Source organism: Ambystoma mexicanum, chromosome 13 (genome assembly GCF_040938575.1).
Source record: "Ambystoma mexicanum isolate Mex_15411 chromosome 13, UKY_AmexF1_1, whole genome shotgun sequence".
Lineage (NCBI taxonomy): Eukaryota > Metazoa > Chordata > Amphibia > Caudata > Ambystomatidae > Ambystoma > Ambystoma mexicanum.
The window spans coordinates 698,946,867-698,973,265 of record NC_090938.1 but is presented as its reverse complement, the minus strand read 5'-3'; the positions used below and the strand labels follow the sequence as shown (position 1 = coordinate 698,973,265).

General features: G+C 45.1%; 1 protein-coding gene across 4 annotated transcripts in view; it reads right to left on the bottom strand.

The window, feature by feature from the left end:
* The window catches only part of MSL1 (MSL complex subunit 1), a 137,133-nt gene that overhangs the window by 92,907 nt on the left and 17,827 nt on the right, over nt 1–26,399 (bottom strand). For 2 of the 4 annotated variants that reach the window (XR_011283106.1, XM_069634784.1), the window contains exons 4-6: nt 15,660–15,724; nt 13,037–13,104; nt 12,457–12,581 (exon numbers count right to left, since the gene is read on the bottom strand). Coding sequence is in view for 1 of the 4 variants with exons in the window: in XM_069634784.1 (XP_069490885.1) it covers nt 12,457–12,581; nt 13,037–13,104; nt 15,660–15,724 (258 nt within the window). In the remaining 3 variants the exon portion in view is untranslated. Of the gene's footprint in view, nt 1–12,456; nt 12,582–13,036; nt 13,105–15,659; nt 15,725–26,399 lie in introns of those variants that run through there. The other 2 variants (XR_011283108.1, XR_011283107.1) reach the window with 2 other exon arrangements.

Here is a 26,399-nt window from a genome sequence, read left to right as displayed (position 1 = left end):
ACAAGATGGGGAAGGACTCTGAAAAGATTGTTATAGTAACTTCCCTTGGTGTTGGTGGTGTTATTTCTATCATAAGGATCTGAGACAAAGTACTTGCTTGCCAAAGAAATGCATACAGCACTCAAGTATCCAAAAGTTATTACTTGCATTTGAATTACTATTCTAGAAAGTAACTGGAAAGTTATTGACCTTAGAATTATTTCTAATGTTCTGAAAAAGAATAAGCTTTGAATTGCACTTACCTGCTTATGTGGGATCTGTAACTAAAGTGATCTTACTTTGAATTGCAGAAGGCCATTCTGAAAAGTAGTTTGGTTCTTACTTGCTAACGTGCTTAGCTGCTTATGTAGGACTATGAATTTGTTTTATTCCTGAAACAGAATATTCTGCTGTATTCAAACGGTGGTGTTTTACTTATCTTTGAATCACATCCATTCTATAAGTGCTTTACACTGCGATATGCTCATGTGAATTATTGCTGGCTTTCTATTGCGTTTGCTGATTAGGATAGTACTTACCTTTTCTAAAGATTTATTTTTGTGTATATACATATCTATCCATTGTGTATTTTTCGTTGGCCTATGTGTATGCTACAAGTTCTTTGTACCTTCATACAGCCCTCTCTGCCTCCTAAGATAAGCCTGGCTGCTCTTCCACCTACTAGTACCGTGAGTGCTATAGAGCTATACTAAGAGTTGCGTTTCTGTATTGCCCAAGGGATAGTCTTATAAAGTCTCACTTAGGACAGTTTTTCTAAAGTCCACCTAATGGGAACAGTAGCCATTTTTCACCAACTGAGAGAATGTCCAGGTACTATTTTTAATTTATTACGCTAACGGGCAAGTAAACTTCTTTAAATAAAAACGTGCAACACATGCAGGCACGTAGTAATAGTCTTTCTAGAAGGGAAAATGCAATTTCCGTTGTAAAAACGTTTGCTATATAGAGAAAAAAAAGGGAAAAAAACGACTTCAGAAAGATTTCCATAATCAACCCTTGTGGTGGATTTTGGTGAATAGGAAAGACGCTGACGTCTAGCCAACCCTAATGAAGGTAGACAGCAGAACAGCAAGGCTTTGACTCAGAAGGGGTGCGAGCGGTCTAGGGCTACAATAAAGACACACAGAGCACGCCAATGATTCCAGTCAGACAGATCAGTACACAAATAGGCAAGGGCCTGCTAACCATAAGTATAATCACACAACCACCATCAAACATATACACACACATCCATAAATGGGGGGTCCTAAGCAGAATCCCTGCACTTTACCTTAAAGACAGGCAATCAATGTTGAGCAGAAACATAAGCAAGACTTTCAATAACTATTGGGTAAACTGATTGAGGAGGAAAACAAAACTATTGATTCAAAGCCAGCATACACAGGTTGGTAATCAAATTAGAAAGAAAAACACTTATGAGCAATCCTATGATTAGATCCAACTCTTAGGTCCAACCCCGAGATGTAATGGAGCCTAATGCCCTAGAGTCACCAGTTTCACGATATATACTTTTCAGGTAGATTTACTATTGGATTGAGCAATGCCAATGGTGAAGATTAGTGTTCCAAAGGTTTAGAACAGTTCAGGTAGGCATCTCTCCAGCCCACCACACTAAAATAAAGCTCGACATATTACCTGTGTAGGCAATCTCTTCACAGACGTCTGGCATCTTACCAGCAGAAGATCTTGGTCATCAAGCTACTGCTTAAATAGGCCTCCCTAGACCCCGCTTACCCTTCCAACTACAGAACCATCTCGAATAACCACTTTATAGCCAAACTAACTGAGCGAGCAGCCGACTCACAACTATGCTTCTTTTCAGAATCCAAGATGATCCTAGATGCTGCTCAATCAGGCTTCAGACCACTAAGAGGAAAAGAGGCCAGCTTAGTTGCCACCTGAGACCATCTAAAAAGACAGACTCAGACTGCAGCATTCAACACCATAGACCATTCCACCCTCACCAAGAGGCTACACACACTAGTCATCACGGACATAACTCTGAAATGGACACCCTCCTTCCTGTCCAACAGATCACTAATCCGTTCTCATCAGTACCTCCACCAGTCCCCCACAGGGTACTGCATGGTGTCACCCTCTCCTCTTTAACCTCTGCCTGAGCCTGCCCTCATCTGAGCTCATGGTTTATCATGCTGCAACTATGCGGATGACACCAAACTCCTCTTCAAAATCCCAAATGGGCATTTCTCCATCTTTCCTGATCTCGCATCCTGCCTCTCCATCTGGCCACACGCACAGACCACCACTTTGCCCAGGAAAGTAGAGGCTTTGCCTGGGTAAGTGCTTTCTATACATGCCAATTCAGGACCAAAAGGAGCACATGGCCAGGCAAAAACATTGTGGCCCTGCCATTTTAGAGTATATTCTACTTTTTATGCCAAATCAGAAGTGTACCAGTAAAACGACAAAAACATGTTAGGACAAATATCCACTTCCATCAGGCCATCCTGGACACATTGTATTTAGAACTTTTCTTTCCATCCTAACCACAAATTAACAAAAGTATCCTAACCACACTTACTTTAAGGTGATGTGTGCAGCTTTAAAAAATAATGTAATGTAAGGGCTTGAACAGTTTCCCCATAAAAATAAACAGAAAGTAAAGCATGAGGCGTCACTTGCCTCTAAAAAGTTAGGTCTTCAGTCAAAGCAAAAAGAAAGGGTGTCCCAGATAAGAATATGGGAGGAAAGCAGAAACAAAAAGTTTCTTTACTGAGACCATGGGCAACCAGTTGTGCAGATGTTGGCAGGGTTTTTAGCGGGAAAGTTACCTTTTGTGAAAATGTCCAAAAGAAGCAGTTTTCTGGAGGTCCAACAGGATTTAGGACCCTGTAGATCCCTGTGTTGGTAATCACGTCCGCGGCCTCCGAGCGACTAGAACCGGGTACAGCACAAACTGGAGGATGCTGGTGTGCCTGGGGGCAGGACGCACTAGACTACATTTCCTACGATCAGCTGCATCAGGGCGCCTACCAGCTCCACGACATCACGTGGGTCATGCCATACCAATCTGAGGAGAACTGCTGCAGAAGCTGGAGAAAGTAGCACTGCACAGCAATAGATGAAGATTCGTCTCCTACCCGTAGCAAATTCAGTTGTTTTGTTTTCAGCTCTGCAAAAAGTTGTGACTAGCCTTTTTTGTTACTCGCACTTGTATTGCCACTTGGACTTTACTTTGGTAGTTGATCTGTGTACAGACACCTGCCACCCCTTTTTGACTTCATTTGGATCTCCAACAAGTCTGTGCTAACTATATTATTACGATCCATGGACGGTCCCTTTGATCGTTTTCTAGATCCTGTTTTGGCTCTGGTTTATATTGTGTAGGTTGTGAACGTCTGGTTTATGGATTTGCGCCCACCTATGAATTTCTGAGGCACCAAGTGTAGACTGTTCTAGTGAACTGTGTCCCTTCCCAGCTACGGAACTGTGTTGCGACCGAGGGGACGTACTACGCCTGAACTCCTGCCTAGTTTGTGCTGTCCGGGTCAGGTCCACCTCTTCAACTGGTTACTGGACTTGATTTCAGCTGCCTTTCCCGTCATAGGTGCAGCAGAAGAACAAGTTACTTACCAACTGTAACGTTCTTTCGATTGGATGTTCCTCCCACGTATTCCTCATCTTAGTTATATCCTTACCTTCAGCTTTGCTGCTTCGGAAATGTTTCCTCTCTCCACCAGAGGGCGCTCCACTTGAGGCGACGGCGATGTCCCTCAGCAGCATCCGTCGAGTGTCGACGTCATCCGTAGTATAAATGCCTCGAGTGCGCCCGTTGGCCTCAGTTCTGTTTTTTTTCGTATCAGAGCCCATGTATTATAAACAAAGGCGCGCCTCTTATTGACCCAAGCCTTGAAAGAATTTAGAGTGTAAACCACGTAAACTGTACTGTGGGGTAGGATGGGAGGGTTGACGAGGAATACGTGGGAGGAACATCCAATCGAAAGAACGTTACAGTTGGTAAGTAACTTGTTCTTCGAATGGATTGTGTCCTCCCACGTATTCCTCATCTTAGGTAGACTCCCAAAGCAGTTTTGTATTGGAGGCGGGAGTACAGATGCCTTTTAGTCATGTACCGAATGTAGTACAGATTTGGCAAATAAACCTCCTTGAGATGTAGTTGAGTCCAAAGCATAATGTTAGATGAAACTATGCATGGATGACCATGTAGCTGCTGCACAAATATCTTGCACAGGGACACCCCTCTTAAGTGCTGTTGAAGTTGCTATGCCCCCTAGTTGAATGGGCTCTTAAGCCCTCAGCGGGATCTTTTCTGGCTAGCCTATAACACTCTGTTATGGCTAAAATTATCCATCTTGATAATGTTTGTTTGGTTACGGCTAGTCCCAATTTACGGCCAGTGTATCCCACAAAAAGTTGATCACCTGACGTATCTTTGACAATCTTGAGATGTAAAAGCTTAGAGCCCTTCTGGGATCTAGCCTCTTCCTTACATGTGTGAGGAGGAGGGTAGAACGCAGGTAGAATAATTTTCTGTGACAGATGAAAGTCTGAAACTACTTTTGGCAGAAAAGATGGTTTAACTCGAAGGACAACTTTATCTTTATGAAAGATGGTGTGAGGAGGACCACTCGAAAGTGCCTGCAACTAACTCACTCTGCGGGCTGATGTCAATGCAATTAAAAGTATACCGTTTTTAATGCAAGAAGCCTTAACGACAAGAATGTAAAGGCTCAAAGGGTGCACATGTCAGAAATTTAAGTACCAAATTTAAATCCCACACAGGAACTTGAAAAGGTACTGGTGGAAAAACATTGTTTAAACCTTTTAGAAATTGTATTAAGGGTATCTTAAAATAAGATCTTTCTTCTGATGAGCGCTTGAAGATAGATAGCGCTGCTACATATCCTTTTATTGTCTTAACCTGGAGCCCCAGATTAGCTAAATGTAATAGAAAAGATAATACCATTGGAATGTTACATTCAAAAGGATCCACATTCTTATCTGCACCAGTTACTGAATTTATTCCAACGACACGGTACAAAGATTTTGCTGCTGGCCTTCTGGCCGAAAGCAACACCTCCATAACATCATCCAGAAGGTCCCAATCCTTGTATCTCAACCTCTCAGAAGCCATGCGTGAAGGTTGAGTATGTTCACCTCTGGATGGAGAACGTGACCTCCCTCTTGCAAGAGAAGATCCTCTCTTTTTGAAAGACGTATTGGAGGGCAGATGGATAGGTCGAGAAGGTCCGGGTACCACGTTCTCCTGGCCCAATCCGGGGCAATTAGGATCATGGTTTTCCTGGACTTTCTCAACCTCCCGATTACCTGAGGGATCACATGGACTGGAGGGAACGCATATAGAAGAGGAAATTCCCACTCTACTATAAATGCGTCTCCTAGAGTGCCTCTCGGGGGAAATTCCCTTGAGCAGTACAGTTCACACTTCCTGTTGACAATGGTCGCGAACAGATCCACTTGAGGGCCATACGGACTTCCTGAGCTATCTCCCACTCGTGAGAGACTCTGCTCTGCCTGCTCAGAGCATCCGCCGCTGTGTGTTGCTCTCCTGCTAGGTGAATGGCAGATCCCTTCTTGTATTGCCCAGAACCAGAGCTGCATTGCCTCTCTGCACAGTGGCAGTGACCCTACTCCTCCTCCTCTTGTTGAGGTAGTACATGGCCACTGTGTTGTCCGTCATGATCAGGACATTCTTTCCCCATAGAGAGGGCAGGAAGGCCTTCAGCGCTAGTCTGATCGCCCTCAGCTCCAAAAGGTTGATGTGTAGTCTGGACTCCGATGGAGACCAACGACCGCCGATTGTCAGATCGTTGGTGTGGGCACCCCACCCCGTGAGTGAGGCGTCCGTCAATACAGTGATCTCCGGCCATGGCTGCCAAAAAGATTGTCCCTTGAGGATGTGTTCTTTGCAAACCCACCATTGTAGGTCCTGAGCTACTCTGGTTGGAACTTGTAAGAGATCTGTCATTTCCCCTCAAAATTGGGACCATTGAGTCCTGAGGGCCCATTGAAGGGATCTCATCCTCAATCTGGCCTCTGGCACCAGAAAAATGCTGGCACCAGAAAAGGATGCCATGAGGCCGAGCAACCTGAGAAAATCGAAGGCCGGTAGATACTGGGCATTCTGGAATTTTGTCACCATCTGCAGAATGTGGTGAGCTCTCTCTTCGGGAGGTGAGGCTTTGCCCGAACGAGTATCCAAGACTGCTCCTATAAACTAGAGCTTTTGTGATGGTATCATGTTTGACTTTTTTAAATTCAGAGAAAACCCTAGTTTGTGAAGGAAGTGGCAAGTCTTGGATAGATGATCCTGGACTTGTTCTGGAGAACGTGCCCTGATCATCCAATCGTCCAAATAGGGGTAGACATGAATCCCCCCCTCTTCTGAGACTCGCTGCCACTACCGCCATCAACTTGGTGAAAACTCTTGGGGCGGAGGTCAACCCGAAAGGCAGAACTCGACACCGATAGTGAGAGTTGCCAATCGCGAACCTCAGGTACTTTCTGTGCTTGAGATGGATTGGCACATGAAATTAAGCATCCTGAAGGTCCAATGATACCAACCAGTCTTGAAGTTGGAGAGCCTGAAGGATCTGAGAAAGAGTGACCATCTTGAACTTGTCCTTCCTGAGGAACTTGTTCAAGTTTCTCAAGTCCAAGATGGGTCTCAGCCCTCCGTCCTTTGGAATGAGGAAATATGGGGAATACCAACCCTTGTTCCTCTCCGATACAGGTAAATGTTCTATTGCACCTTTCTGTAGCAGGGTTAAAACTTCCTGCAACAGGAGCGGGTCTGGATTTTTGGTAGAGTTGTATTCCGGTGGGTGATTCTGAGGTTTCTTTAGAAAAGGAAGGCAGTAACCTTGGGATACTGTTTCCAGTGCCCAAACACCTGAAGTAATGCCCCGCCATTCTTTCAGATGCTGTGAGATCTTGCCTCCCACTGGGGTCTTGTGAGTCAAAACCTCAGAGTGGTTTTGTGGCAGCTCCAGCAGCGGCTGAAGGGACAGATGCTGCTGCTGGGGCAGATCTAGCGCCTCTTCCTCGCCCCAGAGGAAATTTTCTTTGCCCCCTTTGATTGGCCTGTCCCCTTCCTCTCCCAAATGAGGAGTAAAAACGAAAGGGGTGACCCCTCCAGGAAGATGAGCCTGTGTAGGGGCGTTGCTGAGGTTGTCGTATAGCGGCACTAAGTGACTTTGCCGCTGCCTTGGAGGTCTGCAGCTTCTCCAAACATTCATCCGCCTTGTTGCCAAACAACCTCGAGCCATCAAATGGCATGTTAAGGAGTCTAGATTGAACATCTGGTGCAAAACCGGACTTCCTTAGCCACGCAAATCTGCGTCGTACTGCGCTAGACGCCATGGACCTGCTGATACTGTCAGCAGTGTCCAAACCGGCTTGAAGGCATTCTCCCGAAGCCTCCTTACCATCCTTAATTATGGATAGGAAACCATCACGTTCCTCTCCTTCCGGGATGTGTTGAGCTGCCGCTGACATGCAGTTCCACAGAGTATAATTAAATCTAGCCAATGTACAAGATACATTGGTAGACTTCAGAGCCATGCTCCCTGATGTAAAGATCTTTTTCGACCAAGTATCTATTTTCTTGTCATCCCCATCAGGGGAAATAGTGGGGTATGCCGCTTTTTTTTGTTGATGTGGCTGCCTGAACTACCAGACTCTCAGGAGAAGGATGTTTACTCAAATACTCTGGGTCAGAGTTACAAGGTCTGTATTTTGCCACATTTTTTTATTTACTGCTGGACTAGATTCCGGTCTTTCCCAAGCAGCATTTACACTCCTTGGCAGGGCAATATGAAAAGGAAGTATGGGGTCTGGTTGAGGACCTCCTGACAAAATATCTGTCATGTCATCATCCTGGTATACAGGTGCATTATTACCCCACCCCATATATGTTACTCTATTCATGAGTTTTCTGTAACCCAGATCAGCATGTTCTGCTGAATCTGGCCTCTCAAATTCATATTCCGGAGATGTGTCTATTCCACTTGCAGACTGAACATTCATACAAAGCCTGCATTTTTGATTGAGGATTTATTAATTCCTCTGGAACATCTCTTGTCCCATATTTTACTCCTGCTGATGTAACCTCAGGTTCATCTTGTTCTTCATATTCTTCATTTTCTGATGACATTTCTCCATATACAGATGACATAGCATGGAAAAAATCATGTCTTTTCAGGGTGAAATAGTTTTTCAGGAATATGTTTCAACCCTGGTGTCGACGTCGACAGAAGCGTTGATGGCGTCGAAGTCGTGGCCGTTACCTTCGATGTTGTCACAAATGGCGTCGAAGGAATCTTCGAGGCAGTCAATGTTGTCGAAGTAGTCTTCGAAACACTTGACGCCAAAGAAATCTTCGAGGTAGTCGATAAAATACTCGACGTGACTTTTTTCTGTTGGGACAGCCTTCGACAGAGGCTTCAAAGATGTTTTCGTCAAAGTCTTTAATGACTTATCGACATCGAAAGTCTTTTTCGTAGAGTGTCTTTTTAGGTGTCTGGGAAGAGTCCCTAGAAGACACCATCGACAATTTCTTGTCGGACTTCTTAGTTTTAGACCATCCTCTCTCACTTTTGTGACTAGAGGCATGACTTTCAACAGACATTTTTGAGGGGGTCTGGGCCGCGTTCTCAAAAATTTTCATCATGGTCTCTCTAAATGCTTCCCACTTTTTAGGGGAGTCGTGTTTAGTTGGACAAGTAATAACTTCCTCCGAAGTCGAGGAAGAAGAAGAAGGAGATCAGTGTCATCTCTTTTTCGCCTTTTTGGACGAAGAAGAGCACTTCCTTGATCTACTCCTCGATCGTGATTTTTTTAATGGCGTTTTGCCAAAGACTCAGCCTAGTCTTTCTTCCCTCTCGAAGAAAACTTCGAGGATTCCTCCCCCACCGCCAGTTTACCTCGTCTTTCTTTCAAGGCCTTGTGGGTCATGGATTGGCATGAACCGCAGTCATCGATCCGATGTTCGGACCCGAGACACCAGAGGCAGCTACGGTGAGGGTCGGTCAGCGACATTTTTCTGCCGCACCTTAGACACTTCTTAAACCCCGTTTTCGGAATAGATGGGTTCGAGGAAGACGACAATCGCTCAAGACTGAAGCGCCGTTTTATTTCGATCCGAAGCGAACGGAAAAACGGAACTGAGGCCAACGGGCGCGCTCGAGGCATTTATACTACGGATGACGTCGACACTCGACGGATGCTGCCGAGGGACACTGACGCCGCTGCCTCGAGTGGAGCGCCCTCTGGTGGAGAGAGAAAAGATTTCCGAAGCAGCAAAGCTGAAGGTAAGGATATATCTAAGATGAGGAATAGGTGGGAGGACACAATCCATTCGAACATCAAGTGAACATCAGCTAAGCGCTTGGGTAGACAGGTATAGGGAGGGTTTATGGGTTCACTTCTTGAATACACGAGCCATTTTTTGTGTGTTCTTTTACAGACGGGGAGGAAGGTACCTGGTGTTTGCAAAGCTTTTTTTGCCCATGCCATTTGCACTAGAGTGTTAGTATATCAGGAAGCTATTCTCTTGGGGAATAAATAGCCCCTATCCTTGGGTCGAGCAATGAACTCATGGTCCTGTGCCTCGTTGGAACTGGACACCTTGGTGATGAAGAGGAGATGCAGAGGGGGAAGATTCACATGAAGAAAGGGCTCGCTAGCAGCGCCAGAGAGTCAGGAACGAAATACCCTGTGTCCAGAAAGCAGTTAACTGGCATCTAAGATGATTCAGGCAATTGGGGACCATAAAATGATTTTCCAATAGTTTCAAGGCCCAACCGATTCCCATTTTACAAAAAATATACAATGCAAAACCAAAAGCCATAGCCCTTTATGGGGCTAGCGTATGGGGGTTTGAATCATCAGGGGTGTAAAACCCCCTTTAAAATGTGTCTTGGGTTTGCAAATATCTGCATCAAATTAGGAGGTCCAGAACAAACTCAAATGGAGGACGAGCTAAAAATACAACTAGTTATTAGTTGGCTAACAATTTGGGTTATGAAAAAGCAGTGCTGATCATAGAAATCATCTCGTTGTTGGGCAGCGAAAACAAATTATTTTAATATACCATGGTTAGCATTTGTAAAAAAATCTCATACACAAACTGACCCTCTTTTTGCCAACACATCCATTATCAAAGTGACGGTTCACTACTATTGCTGCACTCCACTATAATCTGGACAGAACACAAAGAATTTAAAAGCAACCTGTAAGAAGTTGCATACTCCCTGCAGAGAGTCAATTACGGGGCTACCTTGTTTGGCCAAGGCTGAAAAAAAAAAGATGCATCCCTGTGCGTTTAAATTAGGACTCCATCTGATTAATTTAAATGTGATAAATGCAAAGTGGATGGGAAACATCAAATTATACGATATGCCTAATCTGCAGAGTAGATTAGGAGGATTTAAATCATTTCTTGTTCTTCTGTCCTGCTTAGACTAGAGCCCCCCCCCCCTCCCATCATGATTCACTCCCTATTCTTAGGCCGCTGGCTTTCCAACAGTGTAGACCAGCCTTATTATACCTTTTAAAGTAGCCACACCATAAGTAGATTGATCACTTTTATTGCATCTTAAGCCATCACTTAACATGAAAGCCAAAATCTTTAAAGCAAGAGAAACAACGTTTTTATGGCACCCAATTTAGATATATCTCTTGGGATGACCAAGGACTTTCTTTTTTAGAAAATATTTTGTATAAAAAAGGAGATGTAACTACGTTTTAATGTTTAGGTACGATGGAATGTATTAGTATTCTATGTACACATGCTTATTTTTATATCTGATCAAATTGACTATTTGATGTTTATGAAATGATGTAATGGAATTTTTTATATTCCGAATAAACTTGATTTGACAGTTATGCAGTAAGGGGTTTTGCAGTTTTCAAAATCGGTCACAGCATGTTGGTGACCACGGGTTCCAATAGGCACCAATGTAGGAGGGGCGCAAAACCCTTTGGGAAGAACAATTATTGAAAATTATGTCTTCAGGGTGCATGGGTCCTCCGAGCGAGAAGACAGTAAGGCGAAGAAGCTGTAGTCGGCAGAAGCTGGCAATGCAGGGATCCACAGTCACTAGTGTTCAGGATTTGACTTCTGGTGGATGGGGGTCAGCTTGAGAAGACCCCTCGGTAGGGATATTTTTCAAGAGTCACCCACAGAAATAGGGGAAAGGGCCAGATATGGAAGGATGCCCGGGAGGATAGTTGGTGGGGTTGCAGGACAAAGCAAAGTAGAGCATATGTTGCCTGGAGCTTCCCAGATTGGGGAAGATGGAACCAAGGCACTTGCCTAATGTCCTACGTTAACGAAAGTCCAGCAGGCACAGTCTTAAGGAACCTGGCAGCAAAGGAGCCCCCACTTCTGACTTTGGCAATGTAGGTAGTCAGGAGCTACAGGGAGAAGAGGCCTTTGAGCAGGGGCTGTGATCCAGTTGTTCCCACTGGAAAAAAGGAAGTAACACTGGAACAAGGGATGGAGCGCTGGAGTCAGTACCTTCAGGTGAGACAGAGCTTTGCAGCCTGATTCAGTGGACCATCAAACGCTACTGGTGGAAAGCTTCAGTCCTTCCTCGAGCAGCAGACCTTTCAGAAGTACAGGCTCAGAGTTACAGCAGTAAACAAGGCGAGTGGGGAAGGGGTTTGTCTTTCACACTCTGGAGGTAGAGTGTGGACACAGCAGCCAATAATACACCAAGCATCATTCATGGTGGTGGTGGTCAGCCAGTGGCCGACCATCCAACCCTCCAAGCACACATGGGCACTCGGGAAGGGTTTACAAACACAAAGGTATGGAATCCACAATCCGGCAGGCCTCTGCATGCACCAGTGAGAACGGATTTCAGGTCGACTACAGCTTCAGGTCCTGGAACAGAGGCTTCCAGTGGCCAAAGATGGTCCCCCTCCATGGAAGAAAGGGGGACAAGGCATGGCCATGTGACCCCCTCAAGTCTCACAGGCAAACAATCGCCAAATGGAGGAGAGGGGGTTAAAAATGCACCACTGCCAGGTAAAATGGGTCTGAGTTAAGCCATATCACCAAAGCTACCATCAGCCTAGCCACATGAATTAACAGAGGGGTTACACCCCCCCCCAGCGTGTCACTTTAGGGTATTGCTGGGGCCCCCGTGCCTTTGCCTTAAGAAATGACTCTAGGCAGAGCGCAAAAACCGAGCCACTGTCAAGCCTTGGATCAAGCCTGGCTGGAAGGTAAAGTCAGCAAGTAAAAAGGGGTCTTTATCTGCAATGGAGATGGGAGCAGCCTGAGCATTTTCTCAGAGTGGGTTTTTAGTGGTAGACAGTGTGTTTGCTACAGAAGGGCGCCTGTATAAACGATTCATGTTATCATTTTGCCAGGTTACTTACGGCAGACAATCCTCACGGGAATAGTGAAAGGCTTTGCAAAATCAGCTAATAAAAGGAACTCACCATCATCCGGCTCAGGAAAAAATGAGGTAAGCTCTGGCTCAGACTCCTGAATCCCCTTCTTCTTGTACATTCGAAGCTGCAGTCGCTGCAGGATCCTCTGCTCCCTAATCCTTTGAATATCCCACCTGCAAAATACCACATTTATAACCTTTTTAAATAAAACTGATCTAGATCTCTGGCCCTGCCACCCAATGATTCAGCCTCTTTTCTCGAAACTGCCTTTGCTTTTGCTGTACGAACTTGGTTCCAATATCGTTGCCAACATCATCGGGACATAGAAGTGCAAAAACTGTTCATTTCTTAATTGTAGCATGCACTCAAACTACACTGCATCAAACGTAGGCTTTTTTCCAGCGACATGCATTGCTAAGGGCTGCGTAAACAAATTCCTCAGAAGAGTAGCTCCGCACAAAGATGAATCCACACCTAGGATGCAGTGTTGTGCTCTAGATCTCAAACGGCTAGGGGCTAAATAACAGTGTAGTCAAAGCTATGGGGAGCAGGGTGATAAAAGGTACACTAGAGCACACAGTGCATTCCCTTCACTAGAAATCACTGTCCCATATAAATAGAAACTCACCGTTTCCGCCTCTTTTCATCCAGCTCTAGCTTTGCATGGCGTTTGAAAAACACACTGTCTTCCAAATTCTGCAAACACAAGAAATATAGTTTAAAACGAGTTGTGATGAGGGTCACAGAATCAATAAAAACTTTTACTCCAGGTTTACCAGTTCAAAACTTGATGGCAAGCTGATAAATTCACTGGACAACCCCCACATTAAAGGACTTCTTTGGGACTACTGACAGGAAGGGTAATTTTTATTCACATTTTTAAGCCAGGTAATTATTCACATTTTAAAGGCCCGGGTGACATGCACCGACTGTTCCTTCAACATATGTGGCAACTGCATATAATATGCATGCTACTCAATGTTTTTTTAGGTCCTGCATGCCAACTATGGCAGAGCACCAGCGATAATCTGTTGCTTGGGGTTTATAAACCAATTGCGAACATTGCAACCCATAGAATACTGCCGAGTGCCACGAAAGATCGGTCGAGCCGTCACAGACACCGACATAGCCCTAGGGCCGCTGAATCTACAGCGCGTCATAGCCATTACACGTAGCAGTAGGCGCTATATAATAAGTCATAACAATTTTCAGCATCCAAGAAGGTACGTCCAAAAGAACACATTTCCTTATGCAACAATATAATTATACAACCATTAGAAGACTACCTTGTTAAATATATATATATATATATATATATAGGCACAGTAATGAACAGAATTCAAAAAGATGGGTCCAAAGGCTCGGACGCTCAATAAGGTTGGTTAAAGTAAATTGTTATTTTAGGACATGCTTAATACCAGCAAGTGGTTTCTAAGCACATTGAACAAAAGAAGTGTTGGCTATTCAGGTTAATAGCAATGCACACCAATCCAGTACCTCAGCTATTTGGACACCAATCCCATCAGGTTTGCCCTCACACTACCGTAGTCTTTCTGGTACCAAGCCCATCGCACAGAAGGGGCTGAGGGAGTAGGTACGCCAAGCTCACCAGTCTGAAACTCTAATTTTGTTGAGCAGATACGGCTTTAGGAGCTTGCCCCAGTCAGGACAGGTGACTTGCAGCAACAGCAACTGCATTCGTATAGAGAGATGGGATGGAAACCCTGGGAGAAGAAGGGGCAAGGCAGTGCCCAGGCAGCAACTATTTTTTGATTGTACATGCTGAACAACTCTTATGCCTGAGGAAGGGAACATGTACATGCTTATCCTCTGCTCAGGCCTGCTGCAATGTCCTACTACAATTCTTCACAGCCTTACACAGGATTTTCATTGACCGCCTGTTGCGTCCGAACAAGCACATTTTGGAATAACTGCCTCAGCAGTGAAGCTTTGCGTGAGGGAAGAGCAGGTCCTTTGTACAAATCCTCATTGACACTAGATTTTCAAATCTAGGTACAGCAGTGAGCACATATCAAAGATAGGGTCACAGTTGCGGTCAATGCTGTGTTATGCTTTAAATTCTGTAAAACTGCGTAATTGATAAAGCTTGGGAGAAGTGGTAAAGGGCAATCACTCCGTTTTTTGAACTACAGGTTTTGCAACAGTGGAGTGAACTGCATGCACTCCATTGGCTTTCGTGTGCATTATAGCATGGTGGGGGAGCTAGGTTGCCATTAAGTGGCAGCGCCGATATTCAATTTCAAACGAAAGCCTAGCAGAATGACAATTTCCCCTTCTGCTAAATTACAGAGGCATGCATTTGTATTTATTGTGAGAAAAAAAAAAGTAAAAAGATGGGAAGGCTTAAAAAATTAGACCTCTACCACACAGACATAGCTACAATTGCACAGGCATAGATCAGGCTGTTCCTCAAACCTCAGGAGCAAATTAACAATACTCACCAAAACATGCAAGATAACAGCAATTCAGGGTATGCCAAACCGTAAAACGAAAGCACACAGGCATCATATCACCTCCATCGTACGGAACATGCTGAATTAGTATCAAAAGGGTGGCAGGTGTGCAATTTGAGATGTCTTTGAAAACTTCATGTCATCGTCTTTTGGAATGACTCGCCGATTGCACTGGCTTCCCTCGCATGTTCCTTACAAAGCCATGGGCATATCTATCAAAGATGTCCCCAGACCACTTCCTGGTCCGGGCCTACTGCAGACTGAAGGCAATTGGAATCCCTGGTGACCAATGCTGATCAGAACAAAGTACAAACCGCAGTGAGCTTTGCTAACGGCACTATACAAGACAACTCTCGACACCACTCTAATCAGCACAAAGCAAGAACCAGAAGAGACGAATAACATCTGGGGCCACACATTGCAGTACTCCGAAAGTTTAAAAATTTACTGGACGCCAGCACACACAAATTATTATAAATATTGTTTAAAAATGGTGGGAGGCAGGGAGGGGGGATTACGGGAAGGATGGAGATGGCACTGGCTTCCTGGAGTGACTGGACTGTAAAGCTAACCCCTGTGATAAAAGTACTGGGCCCTTCACGAGCTAGTTATTGGAGTCGAGCTATTTGTTCAAGATACATTGGTTACACTTTCAAGTAACGGTAAGGGATGCATATATAAAGACCAAGCAACAAAAAGGAGCGGACTACATCAGTCTAGCGGTCTTAAGCGGTCAACAATGAGCACTCAGTCCAAGTAATGGTCAATATTACATACCTCTGGGATTTCTGAAGGACACACATCTCTCAAGGGCTCGATCGGGTGTTCCCTCCAAGAAGGAACTACAGGAAAGAAAACAAGCACAAAAGTGAACATAATTCTCTGTCATCTTCCAAATGGACCACCAATTAAGTTGTTTGCTGCAGCGTCCACAAAGGACTGCTGTCAAAGACTAAGCAGCTTCAAATGACCAAAACTAAATACTCTCTTTTCTGTAATCTCCCCCACTGGGCATCCCTACATGGGCTACAACGGACGCATAGCTTTGTAACCATGTGCCCTGCCATCCCCAGAATACATCCAAGAGTTTCACCTTCAACAGAACCTAGCAGGAAAAGAAGAAAAAAATAAATAAAAATAAATAAAAAACAAACAAACACACCACACACAGAACAGTTACTTATGGGTAAGCCCCATTAAATAGCGACATACAGCACAGTTCGAGTTCAAAATCCCAACCGATATCACCAATGTCTTGTTCAAGACCCCAAAATCACATGTCAATAACTAACGGTATAAAGGGAAGAGCTGGGTCCATCAGTGGTAGCGGTGGAAAGAGTACAGTAAATGACTTTCAACTTCAAAGTATTGCTACAAAAAGAGTAATATTGTGAATAATAAGGCTTAGTAGATTAGCATTCCCAAAAATGTTCCAAACACATACAGGGCCAGATACCCACCCCTTCCCTAGATCTTGTTTGATCAAAGACCGTACTTTGAAGATGGTCTTAAAGGGCCATCAGACAAGTCGAAGAGGAGTCCACAGAGATGTAGATTACACAAGGATAGGAGTTTGCAGTGGATGAACATGTCTTAATGAGACATGCAGCTCATTAGTATTAACATCTTACATTTCTCCAATAAAATAAGTGGTTGAAAGGCGCAGACTATAATAATCGTCGAAAACATGCCTGTAGTCAAAAACCTGGATAGCACAGGTTTAGCTCTGCCGATTTATTGAAACATATGATGTGCTCAATTCTGCCACCCAGTGACTGGGTTGGGAACTAGCATCATGCTCCGGTAAAAAAAAATTACATTTGTGGGTATGGACCCCGGACCCATCTCGGGTGAATCCCCATCAACCAGAAAGCCCACAACGCTTTTCATATTACACAATTGCAGACTTACACGCTATACACGAAAACAAACTACACAACAAGCAACATGGAACGCAGCTCCAAAGGTTGCTCCTCCACAAAACATTCATACTTGGTGACTTCTCAAGAAATGGGGCAGAAGGGCATCCTTCACCCTCACAGGGGGTGGAGAGCACTTTAGTAAGTTGCTTTGCAGTAGCAGCGAAGGATCTTTTGATGGATGTCCATCACCTCTAGCTAGTGATGGATTAGGAGTGTTGATTCGAAAAGCCCAGAAGTATAAGAGAACTATGAGATCAGTCAAATGAAGACTTAAGGGGGACAGCAGTGTGCACCTACACCAGACTTAGTTGCGTCACAATAAGATGTTATCTCAATTAACATTGCAACAGCATCCAACATGTAATCGCATCAAATCAATCTAAAAACTGCTGTTGTAGCTCTTGTATTGGAAGGGACAATTTGAGCAAGGCTGGTTTGTCTTACATCCCTACAGCCCACTCCCATGTTGCTGTTCATCCTACTCATGAACTTTGGCTTTAACGGGAGGAAGCCCAAGGGTAGAACTGCCTCCCTTATGGGTAGGGTTCAGGCTCGGAGTAATCTTAAAAGCACACTGCCATGTTTCATCTTGGGCATCAGGAGACGGGTGTCAACTGGCCGACAACGTAAAGTCAGCAGAGCTTGGATGCCAGCTGTTCTGCATCACTGCAGGTACAGAAACTGTAACCCCCACACTGGTAGCCAAGCATGTCATAGAAAATTGAGAGACCGAACGAAAAACCATTCAATTCAACCAACTTCATGGGACTTCTGGTTGATGCTACACAATAAGCCACTGGCACCCTATGGGGTTAAGAATGTCGTATTTGGTGCCAAAACGAATGATTCAATGAGTTCTGTGATTGGGTCTTCACAAGTCCATCCTAGACTCCATTGTCCAGGCAAAAGAAAAACACAGCTACGGATTACTACCTGAAGATCTTCTTGGCGGCTGTGACACTCTGATGAGATTAGGTGGGGGCAATTTGAAACTAGGGAAAGGTTTTCTTCCAAATGACATGCTACTTCCCTGCACAACCACAAGTCAAAAAGGTTCAGGGGGCATACAGAGTAGAACCTAATGGTCTCCGGGAACATTATTTGGCTGTGCTTATGGAGGCCCCCTTATCCATGCACAAGTTATTTGAAGTGAAAAAAAAAATGAGAATTGCCAATCCAGAACGTGCACCTCGGAATGCCCGTTTCAGAGTCGCAATACTGTGACTACTGTAACCCACCTTAGATATCTTGTTGGTACTGGTGGGCTTTGAAAGCACAATAGTCTTCCTAGCACACAAGCATCACCAAGCAGTGCAATAATTTAGACTGCACTACCTCAAAGGTGGTCTATAGCATGCAGGCTTGTGCAGGCAGCTGGCAGTTTTGCAACTAAATATAGGAAAAGCTATGCCGAAATTGTCTTGGCTTTAGTACGTGGGAGGTTGAGGGGCGAGGGGGGATGGGGGGGGGGAGCATGCAGCGTTTTTAACTCAACATTCAGAAGCCCTTTCTCAGACAATTGGAAGCCCACAGCGCAGGCTCAGGGATTCCTTTTGTTTCTGCCCTCTTTTCTCCCAGTCAGTCAAATGCAAGCTGCGGTCCAACTATTCCTGAGCGTGTTCGCACGCACTGCCAAAAACTCCAAAATTAACAGCGTGCATGTGTGCTTCCCATATGCACCATTTACCCAATAGGTTAGCTGTGCGTCTCGTAGCAAGAGCACACCCAACAAATGTCTTCTGAAAAGATCAAACTTCTTGATCATAGCATTGACCAAAAAAAAAAAAATATATATAAATAAAAGTCTTCTTCTGGGAGGCCATGTTGGATATGCTAGCCATTGTTCTATGAAAAGGAGGGGGGTGGGGGGGGGGGAGTGGCCGGCTATTAGATTTCTCAAATGTGGGACATGGTCTAAAACATAGGAGAACAAGCAGACACTTCTGTCAACAGAAAAACCATAACAAAAAAATGGCATGCAACTGTCCCATGGTGTCAGAGAGAGAAAAAGTGTAAACCCTCAATAGGCATGCCTTCTCAGTATACCCGACCTTCGAGGGCCGTTTGTAGATCTCAGATAACCACACAATATATTGCTGGCCCTCAATCAACTACTGTGTTTGGATAAGCACTTCCCCGACTCATTTTCTTGTGGAGAAGAGGGGACAAAAAGAAACTCAAACAGCTCCCAAAACCAGTCCTTGCCATGCCTCTTGGGGCAAAAGTCTAAGGGCCTGTGTGTCACTACAATCTTTTAATAAAAAAGCATCTGCAATGCCAACAGTTTGAGATTTTGTGTAGGCATGGAAAAGGCACTTGCCGGCAAATAACGAGTGGGTATGTTTCCGTAATCAGCTGATGCAATGCATCATTGTTTGGTTGCCCTCTGCTGTCCAAATGGCAAAGTGCACCACAGTGTGCCCATCCACTTGAACTGCTATCCTTTTAAAAAACAGAATGAACATGGTTCTATATGGTCACCTTCACCATCGCAACATTTCGGAATAATTTCACTTCTTTCCACCCCACTTCCCTTCATGCAGACCACAGTGCTCCAGTGTCAATGAACAGTTCATTACGGCTCAACATTGCAGCCTGTAAAGAGTGAAACACTAGGACAAAGGCCTCCTCACAAGCTAAACGGAAAGTAGGTGCTGCAATTAGGCTACTACGCAATCTAATGCCATTACCGGGACTCTGCAATGGAACTAGGTTGTCAATTAAGCATCTACAAAAACAGAGGCCTGTGTAATCAGTAAACTTTATACCACGCATACAGTAGATAACAATATGCCATTTCAAATCGAAAAGACAAGTTACCTATACGTTTAGCTTTTTCAAGTTACTATTAATAAGAATCCGGGACCTAGGCCCCCTTCCTGGAAGCCATCAGTGGTAATTCCGACATTTAAGAAGGGGTAATTACCGACCGAGATTGATCTTTAAGATCGGCTAGAACAGCGTATGTACACCGGGAACGGCTAGTAGTGATATTAGAAGCCCAGTGATGTAGCAGGTGCAAAATGGTGCGAGGGCCTGGCAAATGCCTAATACCTATACACAAGCCCAAACTATTGGCTCTGCCAATGCTGATTTTAAACAGGACTTCATTGAAGGCAGACCTGGTTAAGACATGTTTTTGTTGCACCATTATAGGGTTTACAACCCCAACTAACTTATTAACTCTCAGAAGACTGCTTTAAAAAAACCTGGCAGACACTTCCAATGCTAAGTTTCATGTTACGGCTTGATTTAAGCAAGTTTAAGAGTATCCATGGGGTTGTGTATTGGACGGAGGGGCAGGAACTGAGAGGGAATGGCCATGGACTGTCAACACCTACAGGCGGCGTGTGTCCCTCCTTATATACCATTCCTCCCCATCTGTAATCTAATGCAATAGTTTCCGGTCATCAATCCCGCAAGAGACGCCCAATAGCCCAAACTAAAAAAGGCATCTTGCCCAATGTGCAATTAAATCCTGGTGATGGGCAGGCAGGGGATTCACAGTCTGAACTCAAACCAACCCACTGCAATGTTCGGCCTGGTTGAACTCGGCAATATGGCTACTTGTTGAAAGCATAGCCTGAATCAATCACCTCACCCCACATTTACACTTTTCTGATGCCCAGGGCTACTGATCCCCCTTTATTTAGAAAGCAGAGTGATCCAAGGGTATATTGTGCTTGCGTGTGGGCGATTTGCAAATGTTTTCGCAGCCAGTGCCCAGTTAACTCGCTTGATAGGTTTTTCTGCCAGTACGTATCTAGACAAACGTCATACGGGTGTACTTGGATCTAAACACTCAAGCGATCAGAGCATAGACCAGACCACCTTTCATGGCTGTAAATATTAAAGGGAGGTGCAGGTCAGGGCGTTTCCTCACTACTTCCTACTAAAGGCAAAAATAAAATTAATTTTTTTAAAAATAAAATAAGCGTTTATTGGATTAGCTCTACAAAAGGGAGTGGGGTTCCACGAAGGTAGGTCTATAATCTGCAACCGATACCATCAACCGCAGCGCAAGGGGGTGGCGGGGGGGGGGGGGGGGGGAGGGGCTTTATAAACGGAGATCAAGCTGTGAAAAAAATGAACTAGTTGAGAGGCAGCGAAAATCACTTATCAATAGAGGGGACGACAGTCTATGCTTTTAAACAAATGTGGCGAGGAAATGCCATCCTCTGGGGATACGGCAAGAAAGGTAATCACCGGGGTCAAGTTATACAACCGGTCTTATCCTTTACGCCAAGCAAGACAAGTGAAAAGCGGGTGTAGTTTTGGACTTAAATGATTACCTGCGTATCCAAGAGGTGTGAAATCTAGCCTTTGGTGCTGGGTTGGGCATAACTGCATGATCTGTGAAAATCAGTTCCCTTCTATGCAGTTACCAACGTGTTGCCAGTGTCAATCACGGAAAAACAAATTTACACTAGAACAGCAATCTCCTCTTGCTCACATTCGCCCAAACTTCTCTAACCAAGCCTCTCCAGTCCACAGGTGGGGCCGGGGAAGACGGTCCTTAGTATAAGCTTCGGTGCAGGATTTTGCAACTGCATGAGGAGACAATTGTGTGGGCAAGAGACCTAAATATTGTCCATTTTAAAATCTAATCTGTATGGCTTCCCTCACCCCCTTCCTCACCATTAGTACATTAAAGTGGGTTCACGTGAGTATTACCATTTATTTATAAGGTGCTTATACAAAGACAGCGTTTCAAAGCGGCACAAGGGGGGGTAAATAAAACCATGACAATGCATAAATAAAAACGTACAGTGGTCCTACTAGATCTTGTGGGGAAGTGGTCGAAGTGTACGAAAAGAAGTAGTGGAACTATGTTACCTACTGGTCTGCACTGCTCCCACAAACCCCATCCCCAAGGCTCCACCCATGCACAATAAAATCCCAAAACACATGTGCCTGCTGCTTAAGGGAACGTCCTGTGCGGTGCACTGAAAGTGCAAGTTCCAACTTCTTCCTCGACTTTTAAAATAGATCTTCCTAGATTTTTAAAATAAAAAGTATAGGAACGGTAAAACTTAATTAAAAGAAGTAGAAGAGCACTGCTCCCGCCCACTTTAACCACTGTGTGGGGGAGGGAATCCAGAGGTGCCTTTGGGGAGCAGCACCAGGTAAGTGCACGGCGGAGAGGTCCCCAGCGGGGGGTTTGGGGGTCTACCACCCAACAAGAAGTGCAGGGCGGAGAAGATCCCAGGTGGCGGACGGCTGTCGCCCGACAGGAAAGTGTGCGCCAAGATGGCAGTGCAGGCAGGAGGGTGCTGGTGTCGACTGGACAGATGGCCTGGACCCCATTGGACTCCTAAGGCACCCAGTCTCAGCGTCAGTGGGGGAGTTATCATGGGAGAGAGCGAGAGAAGGAGGAGCAGAAAAAAAAAGGTCTTTAGTTGTTTGCGGACCTTGAAGTGGTCCAGTTCAAGGCGGAGAGGCGCAGGGAGGGAGGCTATTCCAGAGGGTGCCAGCTAAGGAGAGAGATCTGCCCCCAGCTCTCTGCTTGGAGAAACGTTTGATAAGCAGATAGTGGAAGCTACAAGATCGAAAGGATCTCGAAGGAGAGTATTTAGTAAGAGCGGAAAATGGCGTGGTCCCTGGCCACAGAAAGCCTTGTGGATGATGCAAAGGGTCTTGAATTTGATCCTTGCAACCACCAGAAGCCAGTAGAGAGATATGAAAGATATCCACATACAGGCCATGCAAAGAGGCAGGCCTGGTAACAGTCCAGATAAGGCCCCCTTAAACCCACTCCAATCAGCCGAAACCATCTTATGGTGCACCCACTTCCCAAACCAACTTCCTTGTCCCATGAAAAGTTCTTAATGTTGAGGTATGCGAGAGGCCTCCAGTGGCAGCAAAACATTGAATTCTGTAGGATTTGGCAGATTGTGGGACTAGGGGGTGAAAGGGTTAACTGTTAGAGATGGACAACACTAAGGCCTGCAAAATGTTGGTGTTAATGAGAGAGAGAAAAAAAGAAGAAAAAAAAACCCCTGTCACATTTGCAAATCATCTTTTTATACCAGCTGCCAGATTATGGACCTAGCTGAATATACTGCATGCAGCATTCATAGGAATGCTACAAGACGTAAATATCACCTGAATGAAGTGAAATAACTATTAAAAATTCACATATTGGAATCCAACCAACTTTTGGGATCCCGCCAATCTGGCTTCAGTCCACAACACGGCACTGAAACAGCTTTAATTGACCTTAAAAACACAAAATCGACGAGTTGAAGGACAAAGGCAAAACAGCTATGCTACTCCTCCTTTACTTATCGGCAGCCTTTGACCTGGTGGACCATGCAGTATTATGCGAATACCTAGCGTCAGCTGCCCATTTCTCAAGTGAAGCCATTGCCTGGGTGCAGTCCTTCCTAGCAAACCGTACGGTGATAGTGTTCTCCCCCTCAACTTCAGCAGACCCAACCCACATCACCTGTGGAGTTCAACAAGGTTCCTGCGTTTCTCCAACTATGTATAACATCTTTACTAAGCCACTCTTCGACAAACTTGACAGGCTAGGTGTCACATACACGAACTACGCTAATGACACACGGATCCTTATACCCCTATCGGGCAACTTTGTTGCAGACACAGCCTTAGTAAACAAGATAAACCTCCTCGTTCGGGCATGGATGGCCGCACACGGCCTCTGCCTGAATGACGACAAAACGGAGATCCTGATCCTGGGTACTCCAACCTTAAAAAAACTCGCCCCAGTTACGCTGCATTAACATTGACAGTAATGTCATCAATGTAGTCACCGAGCTAAAAACACTTGGATTTTACCTCGATTTTACATTATCCCTTAAAAAAACAAGTCAGTACCATGGCCTCCTCCACAGCCTACCCCTGTAAACTGATCCGGGCCTGCAGACCATATTTATCCCAAACAAACTGTATCACTCTTGCTAATGCACTCATGTCCAAGCTCAATTATTTCGATGCCCTGTACGCAGGTGCTAGCAAAAGCCCATTAAACAAAATGCGAATACTGAAAAATAATACCTTAAGAGCAGCGCTTAATATACCCCGCAGAGTGCACATCTCCAACACCAGGAGGGACAACCACTGGCTAAAAATCTATGACAGAATACTCCTGAAAATAGCATCCCTTACATTCAAAGGACTCAACAATGTGTCACCCCCTTATATCACCGCTAGATTTTCCAAAAGAAGATCTACTCACCATACTAGAGCATCTAACAACCTATACTTAGAAGTACCTAGGTTCAAACTGTCTAAAGCTGGAGGAGCAAGCTTCCCGGTCAAAGCTACGATTGCCTAGAATGCACTACCTACCACCCTTAGAGAGGACCAGCCCTACTCTAGTTTTAGACGAAACCTCAAGAACTGGCTATGTACTAATGAAATCCCATAACTTCCAGCCACCACTGAACGACATCCTACCCATGACTTCTTGTTCTCATGACCTTGTTATTTATGTAATTACCTATATTTTACCCTGCTTCTGCCTCCGTATATTTATCTGTATTGTATTTATTGTAATTAAGCTATAAATATTCTTGTAAGTGCTGCGGCCGGCTACCTGAGGGTTTGGTGCGCATTATCAAATAAACAAACATGTTTCGAGCCTAATCAGTCTCTCTCAAGGCAAATTTAATTCTTGACTGCCCATGGTTGATGGGTTTATGGCTTGCCGGTCGGACAACCCCATTGCTAATGGCAGAGCTGGATTCCTGGTCTCCGTTGGGTAATTGAAGATTGGCCTCAGGTATTTGTGGCTTAGTAATCCTGTGGGTGTTGGCCCTGGTGCATCTTCATTTAGCCAACAGAGCCAAGGAATCCAGCTCTGCCATTGCCAGTGGGATTGTCCAACCGGCAAGCCATACACCCATTGTTGGGGAGAATTCTCAGAAATGTGCCAATTCCCTTCTATCTTAGAGCCCGCCAGCTCTTTTTGCTGGACTTTCAGACTTTTAGTTTTTAACCCGAAGAGAGTGAGACCTTTTGCCCACTCTATGTATTTCTCTGTGATTTGGACACTTTCTTTTGACGTTGGAGTCTGACAAACTCCATAGGCATTTTTATATTGCGACACACAGCGCCTTCAGTGCAGTGACACAGGGAAGCTTCTTAGATTTCCCAAAGGTTTAAATACCTTCTCCCGGTGAAACGAGCAGTGAAGTGAAATTGACTTTACACACATTTTGTAATTTTCTAGACGCATCTTACCATAGGGTGCTGAAGGGATTACTTAGTATCCCTTTTGTCTAGTTTCGCATGTAACATTTTTATGTTACCCTTTCAACAATTAATGGCTGGTGGCAGTGGTTTCCTCTTTCCTACAATTGTGTGTTTTTACAGTGAGCTGCAATTGCAGCAGCGTTAAGACACCCATGGTTGCCCATTTCGTCAAAATGGCCCAGGTCGTCTTTTTTTGCAATTTCTTGTTGGAAAGGTCCTGCTTGAGATGTACTCTGCCTGCCAAACCAAGTTTGGTCCCTTCGTTTGTTTGTCTTTGGCGGGATTCACTGGTGAATTCCGCCTCTGGCGCCAGCATGTCTGGCAGTAAGTGAGGGAGGTGACTCAAACTCTCTGCTTAATCCCCCTTAATTACAGGAATGCACCCAAAAGGCGATTGGCCGGCTGTCCTCAGAGGACAGCCACCCTGCTGTGCGAGCGACAGCTAGGCTGCAAATGAATGGGAGAACCCTGCATAAAAGGCAAGGCTTTTTGCTTGCAAGACAGAGTTCACCACTGGACGAAGGAATCCGAAGAAGAACTTCGAAGACACTTGCTGCAACTCCTGGACCGTTGGTTTGCCCGGTGAAGCTCTGCTGAAGCTCCGAATTCGCCTCAACTAGAGAAGCCCTGAAACTAACAACTTCTCCCCTTGGTTTGGTGGGACCAATCAACCCCAAAGTGAACTCATCTGGACATCCACTCGGAGCTGGCTGTTCTTCCATTGCTGTTGCAGCAACTGAAGTGCCAGGGAGAGGAACACCAGATCGAGTATCGCTTTTAAGTCAGACCCGAGCTCCAGGAAGATCCTCCAGACTCCTATGAAGCAGGACTGACCAAGCCGTAGCCACAAGAGTGCTGGACCCCAGATGCAAGGAAAGTCCATTAAGGTATCCGAGAACCGCGGTTGTGCCGTTTGCAAGAGACGTGAACCCGCAAAGTGCCGCTGATCCGAAGTTTGCCCATTGCTGCCGCCGACCTTCCAACGCCCAGACGTCCTCCCTCTTGTCCACACAACTGAGGCCCAGGAATAGAGGATCTGCAGACCTACACAGGAACAGAAGCCAGCTGGAAGCAGTTTTTCTTCTAACCAAAAGGTACTGTAAAACGAAGAGGACTTACCTCTCGTCGTGTAGCCTTGCTCGTTCTCAGTGGAGACTTGACTCGGTTGCCCTTGCAGAGCTGCCCCTCATCCTCCCAGCCTGTGGCCCTACAGTGATATTTTCTACAAATATTTCTAAAAACACTGTGCAAGACTTTTTAACCTACCTGCAAGAATTACGTCAGCTCACCTAGACTTTTGCTCAAATAACATTGGCTGCCTTGGCTCCCTGAAAGACTCTTCTTACCTCCGACTTTGTTCTTTGCCTTTCCACCC